This window comes from Lynx rufus, unplaced genomic scaffold (genome assembly GCF_022079265.1).
Source record: "Lynx rufus isolate CCGP_SWC_20201006 ecotype Redwood Valley unplaced genomic scaffold, mLynRuf1.p SCAF_5, whole genome shotgun sequence".
Lineage (NCBI taxonomy): Eukaryota > Metazoa > Chordata > Mammalia > Carnivora > Felidae > Lynx > Lynx rufus.
Window position 1 is genome coordinate 44,447,661 of NW_025814867.1, and position 21,502 is coordinate 44,469,162.

The 21,502-nt window shown below is 37.0% G+C and overlaps 1 protein-coding gene and 1 pseudogene across 6 annotated transcripts in view; one reads left to right on the forward strand and one right to left on the reverse strand.

The window, feature by feature from the left end:
- Positions 1–21,502, forward strand: part of RNF13 (ring finger protein 13) — a 162,705-nt gene that overhangs the window by 67,854 nt on the left and 73,349 nt on the right. For 5 of the 6 annotated variants that reach the window (XM_047100178.1, XM_047100181.1, XM_047100177.1 and 2 more), the window contains exon 4: positions 2,561–2,686. In XM_047100178.1, coding sequence (XP_046956134.1) covers positions 2,561–2,686 — 126 coding nt within the window. Of the gene's footprint in view, positions 1–2,560; positions 2,687–21,502 lie in introns of those variants that run through there. The other variant, XM_047100182.1, reaches the window with a different exon arrangement.
- Positions 5,275–6,198, reverse strand: LOC124526961 (GTP-binding nuclear protein Ran-like; annotated as a pseudogene).

Sequence of the window (21,502 nt, forward strand, 5' to 3'; positions counted from 1 at the left end):
TTTGATGATACTGAGGTGCCAGTCTGCATGCACAATTTTTGTCCAGCATTGTTTAAACATCAGGCAATTACAACAAAGAGAGAATAGATGGACATCTAGTTCCTAAGTCTTGTAGGCACTGGTAGTTTTCTTGAATATCCTACATATTGGCATAAAGTGTCACTGTCAGAAGGTAGAAATGAGGAGGATCTTTAATTACAGAGCAAGCATCATTTTTTTTTTTTAATGTTTATTTTTGGCAGAGAGCGACAGAGCATGAGTGGGGGAGGGGCAGAGAGACTCTGAAGTAGGCTCCAGGCTCTGAGCTGTCAGCACAGGGCCTGATGCAGGGCTTGAACTCACAGACCGCGAGACCATGACCTGAGCCAAACTTGGAGGCTTAACTGACTGAGCCACCCAGGCGCCCCCTCCCCTTTTATTTTAATGTTTATTTATATTTGAGACAGAGAGAGAAAGAGTGAGCACAAGCAGGGGAGGGGCAGAGAGAAGACACAGAATCCGAAGAAGGCTCCAGGCTATGAGCTGTCAGCACAGAGCCTGATGCAGGGCTTGAACCCATGAACTGTGAGATCATGACCTGAGCTGAACTTGGATGCTTAACGGTCTGAACCACCTAGGTACCCCGCAAGCATCTTTTTAATAAGAAAAGATTGGCCCAGGGAGGTGACACTAGGCATGTGGACCTGGCTTAAAGCAGCACCTTGTTTGATATTCTTATTCAAGAGCCTAGAGAGTTGTGCCAAATCAATTGACAAAGCCCATTATACTACCTTGTATACTTTGTGGATGATACAAACTAAGTTTGCGCTTAGTTTTAAGTGACTCATATCTCAGGGAAGAATAGGAATTAATAGCAAGTTATTCTTTTAGCATAGTCCACAGGAAAGATAATGTTTAATAATTTAAGAAAAAAACCTATTTTTTAAGGTTTTACTCAATTTTCTGTTAATGCAACTAGATTGTTTTTTGGGCTTTTGGCTTATGTGTATTTGATTTTTATAAATTTTCTTATGTTTAAAAATAATACATTTGCCATAACAGATAATAACAATATAGAAGTTATAAAAAACAAAAACCCTTTTCTAGTTTCACTTGTAGATCTTTTTTTTTGTGTATCTGTACATACCATAAATTCATTGATTCTAAGATGCATTTATTTTATTAACCCCATGTTTTAACATCTCTGAAATTGGAATGTATCTTTCAATTGCTGTCCACTAGGTGGCAATCATGATGGAATTGACATCACCAGACACCGGAAATTTGGCCTTAACTGTTCATACTGTCTTCACTTTAGTTGAGTTATATGCCTTGCTCGTACTACATGGGTTGAGTTTAATTGCTGTTCTAAGTGTCTTGAAAAGAACTGCATTATGTGATTTTTCATTAAAGCAAGAAGTTACTGTTTGTGCGGACAGGCACAGAAAAGCAGCAGGGTGTAAATTTAACATGATTGAAGCAAATACTCATTGCTAGAAGGATAACCACAGTTCTGTTTCCCTGCAAAGTAAAAACCAAGTGCTCTATGGAATCCAGAAGGGGAACTATTTTATGAATACATGAAGGTATGCTACATTTTATTCCTGAAACATTTGCAAAATGTTGCAAAAGTTGCAAAAACATTCCCTTTTACAAGCCAGTCCACGCAACTTTCGGCCGGAGAAATTACCATGTCCTGTGGAATAGGTGGTTGGTGTGAGCCCTTCACATACCATTTGGACTATTGTTAAAGAAACTGTGTCATAGCTTTAACTGCTTACTTTTTAATAAATTCATTGAATTCTGTTATCTATGTGTTTATTCAGTTATTACATCCATTGAGATAGCCATTTGATTTTTATGTTCTAATCTGTTAATGTAACATTTCATGTTATTTTCTGATGTCAAACCATCCTGTATTTCTGGGAAAGCAACTTGCTATTTTCTTTTTAAATTAATAGTTATCTTGTGGATACCTTCTCAATTTAGTGTATATAGATTTACCTCATTCTTTTTAATGGCTGCATTATTTTTCTATTGTATATATGTTTTTAAATGGCTACCTTATTGACGTGCATGATTTCCAGCTTTTACTATTAAACACGGCATAGCATGGAGCATCTTTCTACATACACCTTTATATACTCAGGCTAGTATTTCTATAGAACAAAATTCCCAGAAATGCTGTGCATTTTCATTGCTTGATAACATGAAAGAAGTGTAAAAGTTAATTTTAAAAAAGTATTTACTTGGTTTAGAAATGTCAGTCATCATTGGAAAATACACCAACATGATAACAGTGGTTGTCTTTGGGGTGATGGGCTTGTGTGTGATCAAAAAGAGAACTTTAATAGTAGAAATGGAACTTACTTTAAAAAACTAAATGCTTATGAAATCAAATACTACTTTAGAAGTCCTTGGATTGTGAATATTTGGAGGGTAGGAATTGTCACAGCTCCCAGATAACTCATCTAGCATAATGCAAAATACATGAAACATATTTAAAAGATATTTGTAGAAGTAAGTTGTATTGAATTCTTGAGTTTAACAAACAAAAAACTTCTTGCCAATTCTTTTACAGGGTTTTTTGATTAATTCAAAACCAGAGAATGCCTGTGAACCCATAGTGCCTCCACCATTAAAAGATAATTCATCTGGCACTTTCATCGTGTTAATTAGAAGACTTGATTGTAATTTTGATGTAAAGGTAATGTTTGCTTTTTTCATTTTTGTGTTACTGTTTTTTTAGTTTATCTACCTTAAATTCTCCCTTGTTTCAGAAAGGCTTTAAGAGAGTTGACACAAGTCATCCAGCTTAAAAAAAGTGAGGACAAAAGCAAAATGAAGGTGAAGTTGGTGAAGGCAAGCAAGAGAGGAGCAGGTTAAGTCTCGTTCATCTGCTACAAAATTGACCTTTAAGCTTTTAACAGCCAGTACAGAGAGGGAGACAGTATCGGTTTCATGATTCACAGTTGTAATAAGGTTGTGAACAAAATTGACTAGGATAAAAGTGATTGTTATTGGTTCTAAGGGTTTGCAGGTAGAAGTTGGGAATCTTGAACTGTGGTTTAATAGTGGAATCTTGCTTGATCTAATCTAGGAATGGAAGCGTTAACCTTCAGTTTTATGCCTTTACTCTTCCATTATCAATATTACATGTATATTTACATTTATGTTGACATCGGGATTTCTCTTCTGTAACAAGCTGATTCCGTCATCTGTACGCAGTTTGTCTCCCTGGAGCGGGTTAAGTCAGATAAGTAAAACAAAGTTTGCCATAGGACATCCCTCACTATCGTCAGTGCTGCTCTAAAGGTGTGGTTTTTTAATGCTTTTAATACTGTCTTTACAAATCTGGTTTGGGATGGCCTTGGCAAAAGAGCCACATTGAGGCCTGTATAAAATAAGCCTTGATGTTACTTTTACTGATCTACCTCAGACCTGAGTATCCTGTAGTTTCTTGCGTGTATCTTAGAGAATAGACATGGGATATTACTTCATGTATTTGACATAGCTTGATCTTAGATGATTTATTCAGCGGGAACAGACTCCTGATGTGCCTGAGTTTTGTCTCTGCTTCTTGCATTTCATGAAAGAAATGACACCTCTATAATAAACTTATTAAAGGAATAACACAATAACTCCAGAAGGGTTTGGAAATGTAGAGCACATTGGAAATGATAAGTGTTGTTACTATTGTATATTGGTTCCAAACCGAAACTCTTAATTGCCTTTAGATGGGAAATAAATTAGAGTTGAAGTCAAATGATTTCTTGCTCTTCAGAGTTATATCTTTTTTTTATAATAGTTTGAATTTAAGCCATTTTAAGATTTGACCCAGAACTAAATCGTAATAATTGCAGACTGTTCCAACAAAAAGGAAATATTATTATAATATTTCATTAATTTCTTGCCAGTAAATTAAAAGTAAACCAACATTTGCTGATTCTAAGGTTTATTGCATTATTATGCTATGTAATTTTTGGTTCAGTCCAGTCTTTATTAACTAGAAACTATAATACTTGTTTTTTTTAAGAACATTTTTAGTTCGGGATGGGAAGTGGTTCACTGCAAAATTTAGGAAAATACTGTCATTGGATGTTTATTTTTGATGGTAGAAACACAACTCAGGGATCCATATGTGGTAGAGTTATTAGTCCTCTTGCCCCTTTAGCAGATCCTCATCATGAGTCTGAATGCTGCTAATGGAGTTTTAGGATTAGCTGGATTTCAGCTCCTCTCTTCCTGCTTCCTGCCTTGAATTTTATTCTGCAACCATACCACCTCCTTGAAGTCTCTTGACTTGTCATACAATGCTAACTACACCTTTGTGCAAGATCTCTGGCCAAGATGATGTTTAAGTGCTAGCTGAGGATGTTATCTTTTCTGGAAGGCTTACTTTTCTTTGTGCCCTCTCTGGTAGAATGAATCATTCCAGCCCAATGTGCCACTCTTCCACTTTGTAAATAGCTCCCTTACTCTTTATTCACATTATTATTTTTTATTATATATATTTCATTTATATGAGCTTACCATGTTTAGAGTTCATGTATAGTTACCTAGTTTGTATCGGAGTGCATAGTAGATGAGCAATAAAGTTTTGTTAAACTGTGTAGTGTAGTGGTAAGGCTTCTGCTTAGGTGTATAATGCATTTTTTAAAAACATGTACATGTAAAAATGTTTAAATTGATTCTCATCTTAGAAAAATGTTAAAAATTTTTTCATTATACCTCACCATGTAGACATAGTTTTAATGAATAAGGTCCTAGTTTATTGTACAAGTTTTTTTTTTAAACTCTGTTATCTTTTCTTCACAAATAAACAACAGAGTATTTATTATAGCCATTTAAAGCTAATGACTCCTTATTCATGTTGTTCCTAATGGTTTCTGTCTTGTCTTAGTTATGAAAAATATGAGACCTCGGGGGTGCCTGGGTGACTCAGTCAGTTAAGTGTGTGTGACTTTGGCTCAGGTTATGATCTCAAGATTCGTGAATCCGAGCCCCACATTGGGCTCTGTGCTCACAGTGTGGAACCAGCTTGGGATTCTCTCTCTCCCTCTCTTTTTCTGTCTCTCTCTCCCTCCCCAAATAAATAAATAAATAAACTTAACAACAACAACAAAAATATGAGCCCTCAGTTTACAGGATAGACACATTGATTTTAATTAAAGTCTGGAAACAGACTGCATACATTTGAATACACCCCCCACCTTTTTTTTCTCATTTGAAATAACTTTATTCTGATTTTAAACAAAAAGGAATGGGAATGACAGTGACAAATGAGATTTCGCCACTGGATACTGTGATATGACTACAGCAGTCTTTTATTTGAAATTCAGGAAACAACTGCATTCCAAAACAGATAAATATGCAGGTTCAAAATATGAAGGTGTTTTTTAAACTGCCGCATTCACTCTGAAGCCCATTCATTTCCTTCAGCATCCCAGAGATGAAGAATATGTTCTGCTCAGCTGTACAATAAAGTGGCAACACCCTGCACCACTGACGTCACAGGGCAGGTGCCTATGAAACCAGACTGCCGATGCTGGGGTCCAGCTGCATTTTCTCATACGTCATCATCCTCACCTGGGAGAGAAGTTTGACAAACTCCAAGTTAGGGTCTCTGATTAGTTTTCTAGAAACCCAGAGGAAGGGCTTTTCAAAGTTGTAGTTACCTTTTGGCAGAAATGTCACAGTGCTGAAGGTTCTTCTTTCACTGGAAGACAATAGATTTTGCCTTAACTTTCCTGTCCATAATGTCCACTTTGTTGCCACATAGCACAATGGGGATGTTTTCACATACTCGTACCAGACCTCTATGCCAGTTAGGCACATTCTTGTAAGTAACCCTTGATGTTAAATCAGACATTGTGATGGCACACCGAGGTTGGATGTAATAGCCATCTCTCAGCCTACCAAATTTCTCCTGACTAGCCATATCCCATACCTTGAACTTAATAGGTCCTCTGTTGGTATGGAACACGAGGGGATGGACCTCAACACCCAAGGTGGCTATGTACTGCTCACATTCGCCCATCAGGTGATGTTTCACGAACATCATTTTTCCTTTGCCACCATCGCCAGCCAATTCGAGTTTGGACTGGACTTGGAATTCTTCTTGGGCAGCCATTGTGCTATTACTTCCAGAAGCGTCTCCAGCCCATCTGACCTGGATGCTATTTTTTATTGCTCATTAGTGGTGTGATCTTGGGCAACTGTTTTACTTCTGTGTGCCTCAATTCCTTTATCTGTAAAATAGGAATTATAATGTTCCCTACATCATAGGATTGTTATGAAGATCAAATGAAATAATCAATGTGAAATGCCTATCAGTTAGTGCCTTGCACAGAGTAAATAAGCAACAGGAATTAGCCGTTGATGTTTTACACTTTTTACCATTGGTGTAAAACAGAATAAGGATAAAGATGTCAAAGATGCTAACTGTATTAGGCCTCGAAGTTTTTCACAGCTTGCTGCTTGCAAGCTGGAGAACTAGGACAACCAGTGGTATAATTCAGTGTGAGTCCCAAGGCCTCAGAACCAAGGGAGCCAATGGTGTAAAGTCCTGGAATCAAAAGGTCCAAGAACCAAGAGCTCTGATGTCTGAGGGCTGGCGAAGGTGGATATCAGGAAGAGAGAGAGGATTTGCCTTCCCTTTACCTTTTCATCTGTTTGGGCACTCAACAAATTGGATAATGCCCACACACGTTGATAAGAGTGGTGGATCTTTTTTTACTTAGTCTACTGAATCAAACGCTAATGTCTTTCAGAAACCCCTGCACAGACATACTCCAAAATACTGTTTTACCAGCTCTCTGGCAAGTCTTAGCCCCATCTAGTTGACACATAAAACTAAACATCACACTGACCTTTCAGAAACTAAATTATTAGCTGATAAGTTACACTGTGATGCAGTAACTCAGTGACAGTTGATTGTGAAACTTCTAATATGGTTTATAAAGGACAGTTTAGTCATGCCAGCATGTAATGTATAAAATACAAGTTTCATAAGAAATATGCATCACCTGTCAAGGCAGTGTTAAATAGATAAGGATAAAGCCATCACACTTACTGGAAAAATAACTGGAATGTCATCCCAAAGAGCATTTCCTTTCTAAGGGTGGTCATTGGTTGATAGGCTATTAGCTCTATTAGCTATAATCTTCTGATCAAAAATCTTTGCCTGTATTTTCTAGGCTTCCCAATTGATGGTTATATATCGTTTTTTATTAGGTATGTTATAGAGCCTAATCACTTATAATGTATGTTCTAGTACTTTTCTGAATTGAAAATAAATAGCTCTTTGTATAAAATAGGGGTTCACTCATATATATCCACAATTTTGTATGAATACATTGACTTAAGAAAATAGAAAAATAACTCACCTCCTTATTCCTGATGTAGCATTCTGGAACCAAGTACTGGAAGTGCTTAATTCAGCCCCATACAGAATGCTGGAATTGATACTAGCTGCAAGGTTATATTTTTTGTCACGCCACTTATCAGAAATGATACCCAGATTATCACAGACAAATGAGAATGAGCTATATCTTACAAAGCTTTCCTCGGAGGAACCCTTTCTATTGTAGATAGCAGAAGTGAAAGAAGAAGTAAAATTTCATCAGGATCTTTTAGTAATTGTGGTGGTGGTAATCTTGGTACTGTGGGTACACTAGGGTTTACGTTTTGGAATTCTTCAGATTTTTTTTTGAAGATGAGTATTGTACTATAAGAAACCTAGATTTACTTCTTCCTTAGAAGTCAATGATAAAGTGAATTAAAAATTAAAAAAAAATTACAATCAAAAAAACAAAACTACAATTAAAAAAAAAAAAGGCAGGTTTTTTTCTATACAAACGATCCCCAGTGCTTTGTGACTCAGAGATAGCCGATAAGAATGCAGAAATGCAGTTAACAATTTTTGGAAGGTAGCAAATTACATTATTTGTCACATTCTAAATTAAAGAGAGCACTGTTTTAATTTTTTGTCTTCTGTTGAGAGAAGCACATCCGAGCCTTTAAATTTGTCTTGCTCTAAAGAAGTGCAGCAAAACCTGTACTCAGAATTAGTATTTGGATATGTGAAATATCCAGAGTGTTAGTAAGAATGGTTGATTACCCGCCAGCTGCTTATTCTGAAAACAATCACTTTTACTCACACTGACAAAAACTGTATGCTCTGAAAGATACAGCTCTTTAGAGGAAAAGCAAAACAATGTTATTTTGTTTATCTTTGTACAATGCTGTTCTTTACTGTGACAAAATGTAATTGTTTGGAAATGCTAGTTTTTTGGTGAGTATTTGAAGTTAAAAAACATTGATGGCTCTGGTAAATAAATTAAGGCGTTATTAAATCGTTTAATTAGAAAAATGACTTTGTAACGTCCTGAGGCAGAGAGTTCTCAGAAGACTTGAATTGGCATCCCAGTGGAAAATATGACTTAAAAAAAAAAAAAAGAAAATATGACTTTTTTTTAATTTGTAAAAATATCTGGTTATTTCAAGAACATTAAAATAATCACATAAAACAGAAATTTTCAGAATGACACAAATTTCTGTGTTTATAGCCAAATAAAGATTAGTTATCAGAAGTCTGTTCATTGTCCTGGAGGTCCTAGATATTTTCATCATGTGGTTTTAATACTAAGTCAGCAATTTCTTCAAATAGTTATTTTATTTAATTTTTTTTTATTATATGAAATTTATTGTCAAATTAGTTTCCATACAACACCCAGTGCTCATCCCAAAAGATGCTCCCTTCAATGCCCATCACCTACCCTCTCCTCCCTCCCATCCCCCATCAACCCTCAATTTGTTCTCAGTTTTTAAGAGTCTCTTATACTTTGGCTCTCTCCCACTCTAACCTCTTTTTTTTTTTTTCCTACCCCTCCCCCATGGGTTTCTGTTAAGTTTCTCAGGATCCACATAAGAGTGAACACATATAGTATCTGTCTTTCTCTGTATGGCTTATTTCACTTAGCATCACACTCTCCAGTTCCATCCACGTTGCTACAAACGGCCATATTTCATTCTTTCTCATTGCCATGTAGTATTCCATTGTGTATATAAACCACAATTTCTTTATCCATTCATCAGTTGATGGACATTTAGGCTCTTTCCATAATTTGGCTATTGTTGAGAGTGCTGCTATGAACATGGGGGTACAAGTGCCCCTATGCATCAGTACTCCTGTATCCCTTGGGTCAATTCCTAGCAGTGCTATTGCTGGGTCATAGGGTAGGTCTATCAAATAATTATTTTAATTGAACTCTAGACAAGCTTGGTAAACAGATATGGTGCAATGCATGTACTTCTGAATTTTATTACCATTTTATGCTCTAATGATTATTTTTTTTTCCAATATATGAAATTTATTGTCAAATTGGTTTCCATACAACACCCAGTGCTCATCCCAAAAGGTGCCCTCCTCAATACCTATCACCCACCCTCCCCTCCCTCCCACCCCCCATCAACCCTCAGTTTGTTCTGTTTTTAACAGTCTCTTATGCTTTGGCTCTCTCCCACTCTAACCTCTTTTTTTTTTTTTCCTTCCCCTCCCCCATGGGTTTCTGTTAAGTTTCTCAAGATCCACATAAGAGTGAAACCATATGGTATCTGTCTTTCTCTGTATGGCTTATTTCACTTAGCATCACACTCTCCAGTTCCATCCACGTTGCTACAAACGGCCATATTTCATCCTTTCTCATTGCCACGTAGTATTCCATTGTGTATATAAACCACAATTTCTTTATCCATTCATCAGTTGATGGACATTTAGGCTCTTTCCATAATTTGGCTATTGTTGAGAGTGCTGCTATAAACATTGGGGTACAAGTGCCCCTATGCATCAGTACTCCTGTATCCCTTGGATAAATTCCTAGCAGTGCTATTGCTGGGTCATAGGGTAGGTCTATTTTTAATTTTCTGAGGAACCTCCACACTGCTTTCCAGAGCGGCTGCACCAATTTGCATTCCCACCAACAGTGCAAGAGGGTTCCCGTTTCTCCACATCCTCTCCAGCATCTATGGTCTCCTGATTTGTTCATTTTGGCCACTCTGACTGGCGTGAGGTGATATCTGAGTTTGGTTTTGATTTGTATTTCCCTGATAAGGAGCGACGTTGAACATCTTTTCATGTGCCTGTTGGCCATCTGGATGTCTTCTTTAGAGAAGTGTCTATTCATGTTTTCTGCCCATTTCTTCACTGGGTTATTTGTTTTTCGGGTGTGGAGTTTGGTGAGCTCTTTATAGATTTTGGATACTAGCCCTTTGTCCGATATGTCATTTGCAAATATCTTTATCGTTGGTTGCCTTTTAGTTTTGTTGGTTGTTTCCTTTGCTGTGCAGAAGCTTTTTATCTCATAAGGTCCCAGTAATTCATTTTTGCTTTTAATTCCCTTGCCTTTGGGGATGTGTCGAGTAAGAGATTGCTACGGCTGAGGTCAGAGAGGCCTTTTCCTGCTTTCTCCTCTAGGGTTTTGATGGTTTCCTGTCTCACATTCAAGTCCTTTATCCATTTTGAATTTATTTTTGTGAATGGTGTGAGAAAGTGGTCTAGTTTCAACCTTCTGCATGTTGCTGTCCAGTTCTCCCAGCACCATTTGTTAAAGAGACTGTCTTTTTTCCATTGGATGTTCTTTCCTGCTTTGTCAAAGATTAGTTGGCCATACGTTTGTGGGTCTAGTTTTGGGGTTTCTATTCTATTCCATTGGTCTGTGTGTCTGTTTTTGTGCCAACTAATGATTATTTTTGAACAATGCAGCTACAAAGCCATATAGGCCAGTTTTCATGAAACTGAAAGAACTTAGTTACTCCCTCTATGTTTTGTTTTTTTGTTTTTTTTTCCTGACATGGATCAAGTTGCGTTAAGGTTGTAGATGATAAGGATACGTTGGTACTCATCTTCTGTTGGAATGTGACTTGTATAAAACTTAGGTGTCATGCAAACCCCCTTGACCTGACTCCTGCCTTTCTCTCAAGTCACGTCTGTACTTTGCCTGCCCTATTACCTTACTCTTCAGTAGTTCACAAGTCCGTATATGTGTTGAGCAGTCTCTCCCTTTCTGTCTGGTTTTTACCGTGTCCTTCATCTGGATTACCTTCTCTCTGCTTGTCTGTCTGGACAGCCTGAGTTTATTTTAGCTCTAAGATATGAAGTAACCTGAAACCTTTCCCAATTTTCTCTAAGGTTGAATAGATCACTTCTTCTTCAATATATTACTTAATCCCATTTAATCACTGTTTCTTTTATAGATTTAATCTTTGTGAGGGAAAAGATAATGTTTTAGGTTCTGTAGTTTTAGTGTCTAATACATTGTATGGCACTTGGTGGATGCTCAGTAAGTATTTGCTGAATGAACTAATTTAGAACACTTTAAGGGCTTATACTTTAAATGGATTAAAGAATAAACAGTATTATTGGAACCTTCTATTGGCTCCATGTTCACTTCACTTAATGTTCTTGGAAGTATTTCTAAATCTAGATACTCATTTATCCCATAAACATTTTTCTCGAGATCCCCATGTTTTCTGAAAAATTAAAAAAAAAATTACCACTAACATTTTTAGGTTATTTGGATGATCTTATAATAAACAGACGTACCATTTTTTGGATGAAATTTTGTTATAAAATAATCCCCTAGTCTTCCTTTCTAGGTTTACCTTTCGTTACCTTTTTCAGGACTCCAGGCTGATATATTACATGGGATTCCCACAATTTCACTTAAAAGAAAAAAAATATTTTAACGTTTATTCATTTCTGAGAGACAGAGACAGAGCACAAGTGGGGGAGGGGCAGTGAGAGAGGGAGACAGAATCAGAAGCAGGCTCCAGGCTCTGAGCTGTCAGCACAGAGCCTGATGCGGGGCTCCAACTCACAAACCGGCAGATCATGTCCTGAGCCAAAGTCCGATGCTTAACCGGCTGAGCTACCCAGGCACCCCCACAATTTCACTTTTATTTCTGTAGTACCAAGCAAGTAGATATGACCTTGAGTGGAAATTAAACAAAATTATCTCAAAGTTGCTTCATATTATTATTTAATTTTTTCCTACTCTTTTCTATTTTCCTACAAAGTAACTTATAGCATTTGTTATTAATGTACTTCAGAATCATGTTTAACAGACTCTACAAAAGGAATGTTTTCAAGGATATTTGAGGTATGGAAACATTTTTACCTATATATGGTTCAAACAGCTTTGTGTGTTCATTAAATTATTCATTTGTTTCCTCTACCCTTTAATTGATAAAAATATCTGCATTTTAATAATTAGTTTCCTTTATATACATTTATATTTCCTTTATAACATTTACACAATATTAAAACAATAAAATATTCTTCTTTTACCAGGGAAGTAATATTCAGTGAAAGAAAACTGAAAAATAGCAAATTACATTTACTTTACCCTAACCTAATGAAACATGTAATGCCCATTACTTTATTTACAAATCTCTTCCCCACACATTCTTTTGCTTCCAAGTCAAGATAATCAGATTATTCAGATACACAAGTCTGTCTAGATAGGGAAGAAAGCTGGGATCTAGAGGAAGAGAGCAAGATGGATTATATCCATGAACTCCTCTTAATGAGAGTGAAACATCATCAGAGCCCTAGTACCGCCTTCTGTGGAGTAGCTTTTCCCAACATGACGGTGTAGTGATCCTAAAATAACATGTGGGAAAAAATGGGGTTGGAATGGTACTTGATCTTGGCGGGATTGCTTGCTACGGTTCTGGATCTTATTTCAACTATTGATCATTCCCTGCTGTAACATCTCTAGGCATTTTTATTCTATAGGTAGAATTAAGTTTTTACATTCTCATCTGGAGCCACTTGTGCTGCTCCATTCTCATCTGCATTGCTTTGATCATTTGAGAAGGAGATTCTGCTTCTTAATTTCTTCTTACTTCTTTAGATGAAAAAGGAAGGTCATGGTCGAGTTTCTAGAACTATCTCTATTCTCTATGTCTCCCATTAATTTCTTTACCTCATCTCTTTCCCTTTTAGAGAAAAGAATTTTTTCTCCTGTGTTAGACATCTAAGTTGAGAGAAAGAGTAGTTTGTACCAGGCTGATGGTTGAGTTATTGTTGCTTTGTGTTGGCAATTCTAAAAGAAAAGAAAACGAGTTTTCCAGAGAATTTTTTCAGTTGGCACTTGGAAGCAGAGTTAGACTACGTTTTCTGCATTTTCTACATTTTCCTTAGAGGTCTCATGGAGGTTGGATCATAAAGTGAAGCTCGAATTGTTTCAGATTACGCTAGAATTGCCAACACCCTGGGTCTAGCCAGCATGGTCAGAAGAGGCCAGGTTCCAGAACCACCAAGGATGTGTGTTAGAAATTGTTTTCTTTTTTTCTTTTGACTTTTTACCTTTTTGTGTTCTGAAACTAGCATACACAGAAAAAGAATTCATAACGTATGTATGCATACGTAGTGTGCTATGATAATGAATATCTGAGTACTCCCTACTCAAGTTTGAGAGAGAAATGTTACTTACTGATGTTAGTTAATGTTAATTAATCAAGCTTCATTAAAGGCTCCATGGTAAATTTTTTGTTTTTTAGGTTTTATTTCATCTCCCGATCATATTAACTCATATTGATATCTGATCTTCATGAGGGAACTTCCTGTTTGGAATATTTTTTATAGTAATTTCAAATGTTTTAATAAAGTGATGTTAAGTGTAACACAAAGTGATTGCTCGTTAAAGCTGCTCATTTTCTGTCTTGTATTTGAAAAAGCTTGTGATGAAAACAATTCTTTGCTAAGGCCAGACCAAACCCCCAAAGTACTGTGCCTTTCTTTTTTCTTTACTGTAGATTCTTTTTTTTTTTTCTTCTATATATTATTATTTCTCCCTAGCTTGATTCTAGCCTAAAGAAACCCTGGATACTTTCTCACTTCAGCTTCTTGGGAGGAGAGCCTGTGTTTTATGCAGTTCTGTGTACTGAGCTTTTTGTTACAATACCTGGAACACCAAAATGAGCAAGCAGTAAAGGAGGGCATATACTCAGAGGTCTGCCACTGGGTGGCGCTAAGCACCAAAATGCTCACTGTAAAACTGTTCCCTCAGTTACATTTCAATTGTAGTACAAGTCTGTCACTACTTGGGAATTCCTAGTTGGCTGATAGCAAGTTCAGAGAGTTGTTTTTTTTATAAAACAAAAAGTTCTTTCAACAAGCTTTATTTACAGTGGTGGGTGGGTTGAATGGGAGCTTCTCGTTAGGATGAGAAATAATTAAGATTTGATTAGAATATGAATCCCAGCAGTATCCAAAAAATATGAATTATGATCAGATTTTTCATTTTAACATGCATTTTAAAATGCATATGTAACTAGAGAATAGTTATCCATAAACTTATGGGATACCTCTATTAAATTGCACTTCTGAAAATTTATTAGGCAACTTTTAAATGATGTAGTTAATTTTAACTGGTAAAGTTTGTTACAAAGTAACATCTTTAATTTTTAATTTTATTTTTATTATATTTTTAAAATATTCACTTACTTTGAGAGAGAGCATATGCCCATGAGTGGGGTAGAGGCAGAGAGAGAGACTCCCAAGCAGGCTCCACACTGCCACTGCAGAGCCCCATGTGGGGCTCAAACCCATGACCTTGAGATCACAACTTGAGCTGAAATCAAGAGTTGGACGCTCAACCAACTAAGCCACCCAGGCACCCCTAAAAGTTTTTTTTTTAATTTTATTTATTTATTTTGAGAGAGAGTGAGAGAGAGCAGGGGAGGGGCAGAGAGAGAGGGAAGGAGAGAGGATCCCAAGTAGGCTTCCACTGACAGTGCAGAGCCCAGTGCAGGGCTCGATCTCACCAATTGTGAGATCATGACCTGAGCCCAAATCAAGAGTTGGATGCTTAACTGACTGAGCCACCCAGGCACCTCCCTAGAAGTTTTTTTTTGAAAAAGCATCTTTAAATTAGTAGCAACATTAGAAATAGCTGCACATAATGGTTTATTTTGGGTTTTCTTAATGTCTCTAAGAAAAAAAGGATTCTTTTTAGTTTTAATTTATTGTACTAATCATCTCCCAGATACAATATTAAAACTTCATTGGAAGCAATACAATTTAGAGACCTATGAGCTAATGACTTTCATTTGGTGATGGTGTGTTGCAGAATAATATTGTAATGAAAAGCACAAATTTCTTTTCTGTTGCAGATATTGTACAGAACATGAAGAACTCATTATAATAAGTAGGTTTCAAACTTTTTTTGAGAGAGAGGGAGTACATGCATATGAAGGGAGTTGGGGAGGGGCAGAGGGAGAGGGTGAGAGAATCTTAAGCATGTATCACACTCAGCACAGAGCCCCTACGCAGGTGGGGCCTGGATCTCAGGACCATGAGATCATGACCTGAGCTGAAATCAAGAGTCTATCATTTAACCAACTGGGCCACCCAGGCACCCCAGTTTCAAACTTTTTTGACTATAAGAAATTACAGCCAAATCCACAATAAGAAATTTATTTTTGCTTATGCCCTGATACATAAACAACACATATCCTATAGTAAAGTTTGATGAAAGAGTATTCACCTATACTGCCTATAATACTCTGGTATATGAAATTTCTTTTTATTAAAAAAAAAAGTTCACCTAAGTCTGCTAAATTATTTTACTACCCACAATTTTTACTCCCCTCAATATTGAAAAATTGCTTTTGCATGTACCAAAACAAAGATTGACTTTAAAATGCTGCCAGTGGGGCTAAAATTAACAACTCAGGAAACAACAGATGTTGGCAAGGATGTGGACAAAGGGGAACCCTCTTGCACTGTTGGTGGGAATGCAAACTGGTACAGCCACTCTGGAAAACAATGTGGAGGTTCCTCAAAATTAAAAATAGAATTACCCTAGGGGTGCCTGGGTGGCTGTCGGTTAAGTGTCCAATTTCAGCTCGGGTCATGATCTCACGGTTCACGGGTTCAAGCCCCACATCAGGCTCTGTGCTGACAGCTCAGAGTCTGGAGCCTGCTTCGGATTCTGCGTTTCCCTCTCCTTCTGTCCCTTCCCCGCTTGCACTGCCTGCCTCTCTCTCTCTTTCTCTCTCTCTCTCTCTCCCTCCCTCCCTCCCTCTGTCTCTCTCTCTCTCTCTTTCAAAAATAAATAAACATTTAAGAAAAAAAAATAGAATTACCCTACGACCCAACAATAGCACTATTAGGAATTTATCCAGAGGATACAGGAGTGCTGATTCATAGTGGCACGGGTACCCCAATGTTTATAGCAGTGCTAATAACAGCCAAATTATGGAAAGAGACCAAATGTCCATGGAATGATGAATGGATAAAGAAGATGTGGTGTGTACACACACACACACACACACACACACACACACACTGGAATACTATTAAGCAATGAAAAAAAGAATGAAATCCTACCATTTGCAGCAGCATGGATAGAACTGGAGGGTATTACGCTAAGTGAAATAAGTCAGTCAGAGAAAGTCTGATACATGTTTTCACTCACATATGGAATTTGAGAAACTTAACAGAAGACCATGGGGGAAGGGAAGGAGAAAAAAATAGTTACAGAGAGGGAGGCAAAAACATAAGAGACTCTTAAATACAGAAAACAACCTGAAGGTTGATGGGGAGTAGAAGGCAAGGGAAAATGGGAGATGGGCATTGAGGAGGGTGCTTATTGGGATGAGCACTGGGTGTTGTATGTAAGTGATAAATTACAGGAATCTACTCCTGAATCAAAGAGCCCACTGTATACACTGTAGTTAGCTAACTTGACAATAAATTATATTAAAGAGGCACCGGCGTGGCTCAGTCAGTTAAGTGTCTGACTTCAGCTCAGGTCATGATCTCACAGTTCAAGGGGCTCAAGCCCCGCGTCGGGCTCTGTGCTATCAGCAGAGCCTGGAGCCTGCTTCAGTTTCTGTGTCTCCCTCTCTCTCTGCCCCTCCCCTGCTTGTGCTCTGTCTCTCTCTGTCTCTCAAAAATAGGTAAATGTTAAAAAAAAATTTAAAAAATAAAGTAAATTATGTTAAAAAATAAAAAAAAACATTAAAAATTTTGTTTAAAATAAAATGCTGCTACTGGAATGTAACATAAAATCTTTAATTTTTAAAGTTCCCAAGGATTCTAGCTTCTGTTTTCTGCTATACTTGAAACAAGTATGGCTTTGCATGCGGACACAGATTTTACCAGCCCTCCAAAAATATTTTCTAACGAAACAAATAAATTCAACTTATCTCCCTCCAAGCCTAAACATTTACCATTTGTCAAAAGGTCAACACTCTTAAAATATAACCTTAAATAAGAGAGGAAGCGTGCCTTTGCATCACCATAATAAATGTCACAACGTTTCAGCATTAAAACCACATGCTTTTCTTGACAATTTTTCTTGGAACTTGTATGTACTTGAGTTTTTTTTTTTTTTTTTTAAGAATTGAATACTTATCAGGGTTACCTTTTTGTTTCTGTACCACCGAAAAGAATTAAGGGTGGGAAAAGGCTGGAATGACTACTAGTAGCCTACTACTAGTGAGTACAGAGAGAGAGGAAGTGACATTTGACACTTAATATTAAGGAGAAAAACCAGCTGGGGTTTGAGAAAGCATATTTCATAATGATCCCCAGGTCACTGGAAAAGGTCAAATCATATTGGGTACCTTTTACTGAGAAAGTTGGGAAAATGCAAAATATTTTAGGAACATTTTTATCCATGATGACTGAAGTAAAATTTTTGGCATATACTTCCAGGGGAACTACGTTTAAGCACAGAGATAAGGAACTTTTATTTTTGTGGCGTATGTCTTGCTGGGTAGGGCTGAATAGACCTTTACCTTGGTTGTGATTTAGTTTGATTAAACAAATATTTATGTGAGAGAGCTGCTTCTAGGCTTGAAATATATACAAATAAGGTAGTTCCTTTCCTTAAGGAACATACAAGTTTACATTGAAAATATCCTAAATGTCAGTTTATTTTATCAGATCTCTGTTTTTCTAGATGATACCAGGTTTAGTTTTCTGATAATTAAAGTTTTTACCAAGAAGTTCTTTATCAGGATGGGGAAGTTCTTCTATGTCAATTTTTTTTTAATTCAATGGTATCATTTATATGAACAATATCATGAAAAGATGAGATCATTACTTTTTCAAGGCCTGCCCTCATGCCAGCACTGAAGTGTTTACAAAAAAATCAGGAGACTTAATTCCAGCTATCATATATTAAGCATAATGGCTACAGTAGGAATTGGTGTTTCATAGATTCTAGCATTATCTCCACATTTCTGATAGGGGAGCTGAACATCGTACCAGCAGTGAAGAAATCCTACGTGAACTAGTGCCCGTGGGGCCTGCTGAATTCTAATTGCTGCAAATCAGCGAACTAGGAATTCACTTCCAGGAAACTTCTATATGTGAGAGCATGAGATAAGGTTAGCTAGCATGTGTGTGGCCAAGAAACTTATTTCTTATTACCAATAGCAGAAGCCAAATTTAGCTCCTTTACATTTTTCTCCATTTATTGTACTTAAAAAGATATGTCCTTTAATTCATATGTCCTAACCTGATCATCCTCCCTGTAGTGAAACTGAATGAAGTGTGGTGATGCTTCCAGTGGAATTTGTGCACACCTGCTCTTTACTTTAAGGTCCACAGCTTTGATAGGCAGTGCACCGATAGCTAGAATTCGTGGTGCAACAACTCATATCCTTCCTAGTGAACCAAAGTCACTAAATTATTGAACTTCGATACCTAGTAGTCATTAAGGACCCCATCTTTGGAGGATGGCCTCTTTTACCATGCAACTTTGGACTTAACCTGCTCTCCCAAGAGCAGCAGTGGTAAGGACCCCACCTCCAAACTCTCTAGCAAGTACTACCTAGCTGTGGAACTTGCTGAATGAACTTCCGCTGAGTATATGTAATTTTATCATCTCGTAGTCTAAGCTGCATTCAGTAGCCAGATCATCTCCTGGAACTTTATTTAGTATGCTCTCATGATAGTACTGAGAGCATATGAGTAAATACAAAGGGTCTGACCACCGTTTAAATTCCCTAAACAGTTTAAAACAAACTGATATGCTTTGGAACTGGCTGAGGAACAGGTCAGTAGCCTCTACTCTACTTCAGGAGAAAGTAAAAAACAAGTAGAGGAAAAAAATGTCTGAATGAGACTAGTGAAGATTTTTATTCTGCCATAAGATGGGTTGCAAATCAAAATTTAAAATATGAAATAATAGAGATGAAGGGAGAAGCATAAAATCTCGGAGGCCTCCAAAGATCATCTAATAGTCTTTATGAAAAGAAGATAATAGCAACTTTTAATTCTTAGATACTTTCTGCAAATGAGGAGAGCTGAGGAAATAAATTGTTAGCCTTGAAACGAAGCAGGAACTCTTACTATAGCCAAGGTGGTGAGGTAGAGACATATGTTCTTGTTAGTCATTGATGGATGTCCATCTGCACTCTCTTTGTCTAGTAGTATTATCTTGAACTCCCTGAGTACCTATCAAAGGCCTAATTGAGATAAGAGCTTTTTATGGAATTTGTCATTTTTGCAGTCTTAACTGAATAGTCTAAAATGCACCCCTGCATCAGGGCAGATCTTTAGAAAGCTGAGGATACAGACCAAATAAAATTGGTTCCCCCCCATATTGTTTGACTCAGATGAACTTGGCATGATACCATCATCTTTTATTAAGAAATACCATAAGAAGCAGCCCTACTTTACTGTGTTTATCCTAATGTAGCCAACACTTTAAAAGTGATTTGTCCTACTAGAAGGGTCCTAAGATAGAGATATTTACAACTTATTTTTATCTTGCTTTCGTATGTATGTTTGCACTAGAATTCTTTCACTTGCTGTCATCACTAGAGTAATCATCAAAATGGATTCTAAACAGTTAATCAAGTAGCAGATGCCTTCAGGAAAGCCAGACCCCATCATTCACTCACTCATTCATTCATTCATTCATTCATGCATTCATCAGTTTTTTTCTCTTTTTATGAATGTACTTTTGGTGTTATATATAAAAAAAAAATTTGCCTTCCTAAGGTCACAAAGGTTTCCCCTTATATTTTCTTCTAGGAATTTTGTAGTTTTAATGTTTTAGGTTTAGGTCTAAGTGGTTCATTTTTAGTTGTCATTTGAATTTGGTACAAGGGATACATCAAAATTGTTTTTTATTTCATTTTTTTTGCATATGGATGTTTAATTGTTCCAGCACCATTTGTTGAAGATTAGCCTTTTTCTTCCATTTTCTTTAATTGAAGTGTAGTTAACACATAATGTTACATTAGTTTCAGGTGTACAACATGATGATTTAACAACTCTATGTGTTACACTATACTCACCACAAGCATAGCTACCATCTGTCACCATACAACGGTATTACAATACCATCGACTGTATTCCCTATGCTCTACTTTTCATCCCTGTGACTTTTTTTTTTTCCGTAACTGGCAGCTGGTACCTGCCACTCCCCTTCATCCCTTTTTGCCCTCATCCTCTTCCCCTCTGGCAACCCCAGTTTGCTGTCTGTACTTGCGCCATTTCTGCTTTGTTTTGGTTTTTAGATTTCACACATAAATGAAATCTTTTGGTATTTGCCTTTGTCTGACTTATTTCCCTTAGCATAATACCTCTAGGTCCATCCATATTGTCCCACAGATGGCAAGATCTCATTCTTTTTTATGACTGAGTAATCCTACATTGTGTGTGTGTGTGTGTGTGTGTGTGTGTGTGTGTGCGCGCGCGCGCGCGCGCGCGCGCGCGCGCGCACATCCACCACATTTTCTTTATCCATTCTTCTATCAGTGGACGCTTAAGTTGCTTCTGTGTCTTGAGTATTGTAAATAATGCAGCAGTAAACATGGGTGTGCATATATCTTTTTGAATTAGTGTTTTTGTTTTGTTCAGGTAAATACCGGTAGTAGAATTACTGGGTTATGGGGTATTTCTATTTTTAATTTTTGAGGAACCTCTATACTGCTTTCCACAGTGGCTGCACTAATTTATATTCCCACCAGTGGTAACCTAGGGTTCCTTTTTCTCCACATCCTCATCAACAGATATTTTGGTGTTGAGTTGTATACTTTGTATATTTTGGATATTAACCTCTTACCAGATAAATCATTTGCAAATATCTTCTCCCACTCAGTAGGTTGCCTTTTTGTTTTGTTAATGATTTGTTTTACTCTGCAAAAGCTTTTTTAATTTGGGGTAGTCCCAGTAGTTTATTTTTGCTTTTGTTTCCCTTGTCTGAAGAGACATATCTAGGAAAATGTCACTAAGGCCAATGTCAGAGATGACTGCCTATGTTTGTTTCTAGGAGTTCTGTGGTTTCAGGTCTCACATTTAGATTTTTAATCCATTTTGAGTTTATTTTTGTGGATGGTATAAGAAGTAGTCCATATTCATTCTTTTGCATGTAGTTGACCATTTTCCCAACACCATTTGTTAAAGAGACCATCTTTTTCCCATTGTATATTCTTGCCTCCTTTGTTGTAGATTAATTGGCCATCTAAGTGTGGGGTTTATTTCTGGGCT